This window comes from Echinococcus granulosus, assembly GCF_000524195.1.
Source record: "Echinococcus granulosus chromosome Unknown EG_S00228, whole genome shotgun sequence".
NCBI lineage: Eukaryota > Metazoa > Platyhelminthes > Cestoda > Cyclophyllidea > Taeniidae > Echinococcus > Echinococcus granulosus.
The window spans coordinates 24606-29265 of record NW_020170608.1 but is presented as its reverse complement, the minus strand read 5'-3'; the positions used below and the strand labels follow the sequence as shown (position 1 = coordinate 29265).

The window sequence follows — 4660 nt, the reverse complement described above, 5'->3', positions numbered from 1 at the left end:
TTTATTGTGGATCAGCGCGGTAGTCTGCAGCTGCATTTCCACTTCAAATAGGTGGGTGGATGGAAAAATGGACCCAGACTACCAAGTAGAGCTGACACCGGTGTGTCGCGACTTCGTTTGTTTCACAATCGCTTCGACAATTATGCTGTAGATCGCCTGGCTAAGGTGTGACCCCCTGCAGCAGAATGACAGGCCGTAGGCCTGAGCATCCATTAGTTAGCCATTCACTTCACGCACATTTCTTTGATGGCTGGCCGACTTGTGATGACAGTAGTGGTATTGTATCTTCTCTTAGGGTTCGGTGAACCACCACACGCAACATCAGTCAACCCCAGGTAATCTACGTACAAACCTACACGTTAGGAACACCAATTTTTTTGTCCCATGGCCATGACATGTCTCCCTCCTCATGAGTTTGCCTGCAAGAGAGAATGGCTTGCTTTAAACTCCACACCTCTACACTAAGATGAGGCAGTAAGTCTTGCAATGAAATAGTATCCTCTCCCACCATAGCAGTCAAGTCTAGTCATTTAGATGAAAGGCATATTTGACAAGTTTGACACCACCATGATGGCTCTTTTTGCACTTTTCCTGAGACGAAAGCTGTACACCTACCACCAATTTCGACCCATCATCATCACCATAATCCCACTACCTCCAGACACTCAAATGATTTCCCACTAAACAGATCACACAGTGAAGAAGGCCACTCTATCAACCCGCTCTACCCACCAGATAAAGGTCAGTGAAGGCGGAAATAGCAACAATCTTGTTCTACTTTGGCCATAAGTCGAGGATTGATGGCAATTGGGCCCAGCTCCATGGACCAAACTCCATCAGAAGCATTCTGCATCTCGGCCTCTAATGAAAACTTACCTCCGTCTATTCGTCCACTCCTTCTTCAGACGATGGACGATGCAATCCTCGCCTAGATGATCAACGCCGTTTTCCGATTAGCCAGCCTCTCTCCACGCAGGCCTCATATCTTAGAAACTAAACTAAACCAAACTAGTCTGTACGAAAACATGCACCTGGCCTAAAATGGGAAAGAGGTTGTGAGTGGGACAGAGAAGAGGGGAGGGAAGGAAAAGAAGGCAATACTGGCTTAAGCTCTACATTTCAGCCGTAACCGTTAGCATAAACAGGCAGAGAGCACAAGTTGAAGAGTCACCTATATGTGACACCAGCCGTAATCATTATAAATATGAACAACGGAAATGTGAAGAAGGGAAAATTGAACATATAATGGAGACATTTTTATTTGCTGCATGCGCACTGCACTTGGTCTGATAAAAGGAAATAGAGTCTATTATCATCTTACTGTGGAGATATCGCAACGTCTTTATTAACTAAGACTTGACGTCGTTGTTCTGTGACCTTAAAAAACTATTGAAATGCCTTATTCGGTACACCGTTTTATAAAATCAGTGTTATGAGTCAAACTGAAGGGATACCGAAAGACTTTTGGCTCACCCGAGAGCCTGATCTTTACGCCATTTTTAATTTTTCGAGGAGAACTTCCTACTACTACAATTTTTACTAGTAAAATAAGTGCTGTTTGCATTTCCTTTCCCTCCTTGTTACACAAGGACGAGAATAACCTCGTCTTGTCATGTTGTTTTCGGTAAGTTGGCGCACCTGCTGCAAGCACAACAAGCCTCCGCGTCCTGTCGGAACTGAAGAATGACCAACTGCTTGGATGATACCTGCAGGGAACTAATTATTTCTCTTACTGCAAGTAGCAAATGCTTTGGTCTTGTCGGACACCATGCTGTAGAAATGACATTATCATCCTGAATCCACGTGAATCGCATGTGTGCGAAGGTGCTTGTGCTTAGCGAGTTGATTCGCTCCCAATTCATGATGTCCTTATTCATTGCAACTGGTACTTTGCCGCAATTAAAATCCGGACTTTCGTCCATACCGACAGTTTTAGGCAACCATTTGCTAGACAAAGTACCCACTAACGGGTTACTTTCAGTCCTTTCTTCCTTCCTTCAAGGTCTGTCCTTTAGAAAAAAATGAAGAGAGGCACTGTGGTGAGGCGGACAGTCCAGTGTTGACAATGCAGAATAAACCACTCGTCCATTGCGTCCACAGTGAGCACGTGGGTTTCTAATCCACCAACAAATAGATTGTAAGGCATTAAAGGTCTATTTCTAGCTTATTAATTTACATATCTAATCACGGTTTGGCAACCAATGAGGGAGCTACTCCTGTGTCGACTTTCCTCGTGTTATGCCCAAACAACTCACCATTCACCTCACTCTCCATAAGACCACTTTGAGTTTGTGTTGGAGTTCTACAGGAGGAATTACGTTCTGCGGTAATTTGTCTTGCTGATGGTCAAAAATTTGTGACCTTGATCACATGGGTACGCGGAGTAGCCTCCCTCTCCCAAATGTTTGGCATGGTTGCAACTAGTCAAATAATATATAAATTCCTTAAAATTGGACAAAACACAATCTCACACCTCAATTTCGCTGATTTAATCCCTCATGAGAAGATGTTTTACTTAATCTACGGCCAGAATAGAGGGATGTAGGGCAGGCGGTACTACCGATTCCCATCCCATCCACCTGTATCTCAATATCCTCTTTCATCTTTACCCAAATCAGCGATTGTGGCTGTGTTCTCCTACTGGTGTATTTTTGCAATCAGGATGGACAGCTGAGAGGTACATGGAGAAGTATAGTCAGAGGTGAGCAAGGTGAAGTCTTTTGTTCCTCCCTTCTGCTTGCTGGAGATGTGTAAGCCGACAAAATTGCCATTCTATCCCCATGAGTTCCCTTCTCCCTATTATTCTAAATCTTTTCATAATTAACGCTCTTGCTAGTTCCTCCTTTAATTGTTTTCTGTCTCAAAGGCATAAATTTTTGAATTGTGAACTGCACTTTGTACATTACAGTGTATACTACGAGCTTATTTGGCTGCCGTAAAGATTAAGAGTTGGAAATGAGTGCAGCTAACGGGTGGACATTAGTCTTTCGCTACGCCTGTTGAAAATGCGGTGACTTGATGGATGTTGTGTGAGCTCAGATCGGCTTGAGATCTCATACAGTAAAAGCATATTCATTGTAAGTACCAATAATTTAAAGTTGTTCATAAGCAGGTTATTTTACTGGCCATCATTTCTCCACGTGTGTTTCTGCACAGTTCTTTTGGCATTGATAGAGATAAATTTTGCCAACATGGAGAATGAGACGCCTATTTGAGGCCTATGAAGATTGAAATTTGCTGGGCTATGGATCGCCATTAGGAGTTGGGAGAGGAAGTTCCTCCCTCATTAACAGTACGCCTCTATCTGTGAGTAAATTCATGTTCTTCTTTGGTCACTACTGCTGTCAAGATAACAATATATGAGTAAAATATAGGCATTACTGCCTCTTGGTGTCCTGCTTTATGCTTCCAACCTAAGGAAATGAGTTAATTTGCAGGTATTTTGAGCGAAGGTATTTCGGCCTCATTACAATAAAAAGGAGAATAGTAGAGCGCAAGTTCGCGCAGAGTGAGATGCCTAGGATGCGTCTTAAACAAAGCAGATCTTTATTTGAAAAATGCAGAGTATCTTTTGAAATAAAATTCCAAAATTGGCACTCCAATCCATTCATACGAATCTCCATGTTGAGATGATGATGGCCTGAAGGTATATGGAGAAGTAAATATAGGTAGCAAAGGAAATTGTTCACAGGGGGGTTCTAGCTGAATGGATACTACGCTTGGGTTTGGAAAACACTCCACCTAAGTAATTCAATCCTGCTTCACGTAAGAATGTGAGATTGTAAATACGCGTTCATTATGCTACGCTGGGCACCAGCTCCACTCACTGCGCCTGGTTCTACCCATCACTTTATCTTCAACGTAACGTAACGATGTTTTGTTTCCCTTGTCCTTTGTATCCACTCGATTTGTTTTACGCCACTTCGCCTCGCACTTGCACCAACATGTGCAAGGTGGATGGATGAGGGCAGCTGTAGGTGAGCAGAGGGTAGAATGGAGTTGAGATGGACAGTGGAGCAGAATGCAGTGGAGTAGAGTGGAGTGGATAAGGTAACGAATGTCACCAAAATTCACTTTGTGAATTCAAGCGGTAGCATATTAACGAAAAAAGACCATGGCAATGGAGCAACTTACCTCTTTTAGAGGCGCAATAGTTTTTAAATGAATGCTGCTGCTAAATTCTTCCCATCCAAAGGCAGGCATTAACGGAGCAGCTTGGACTTGGTCACTTTCTTTTGTTAGGCACTAAAAGCCTGCCTGCGCACATTGGACTGTGAGAAACTGGACAGCGGTGGTAAGGACAGCTGGTTGCTGCCAATTGCATTAATTCTTAATGATCAGATAAATGCCATTCTTGTTAGACGGATCGAAAATCGGAGCTGTATGAGGGTTGATCAGACATTTTCCTCTTATTGTAGCCTCCTCTAGACAATGCGATGTCGGTTGAAGCAGACTGTCAGATGCAGCGTCGTGATTGAAGCCTGTGTGCCTTACCAGTGGTGTTGACCTGGGTGCTACCAGTTATCAATGCTGCGCAGCAGTCGGGGAAGACGTGATGGCTGTAGACCTTCACACCACATCACGTCACATTATGTCAGGACCCGAAGTAGTTTCATGACAAGTGTCACATAAATGTGAATTCAAACAGGTCAACCATCCA

The 4660-nt window shown here is 43.5% G+C and overlaps 1 protein-coding gene across 1 annotated transcript in view; it reads left to right on the top strand. All coding sequences in view use genetic code 11, as the record gives it.

Annotated features, from left to right (window-relative positions):
* Nucleotides 1–4660, top strand: part of EGR_10517 (hypothetical protein) — a gene marked incomplete at both ends in the record, with an annotated part of 13287 nt that overhangs the window by 7898 nt on the left and 729 nt on the right. Inside the window, 2 exons of the mRNA XM_024499766.1 lie at nucleotides 1124–1284; nucleotides 2619–2701. Coding sequence (XP_024345820.1) covers nucleotides 1124–1284; nucleotides 2619–2701 — 244 coding nt within the window. The remainder of the gene's footprint in view (nucleotides 1–1123; nucleotides 1285–2618; nucleotides 2702–4660) is intronic.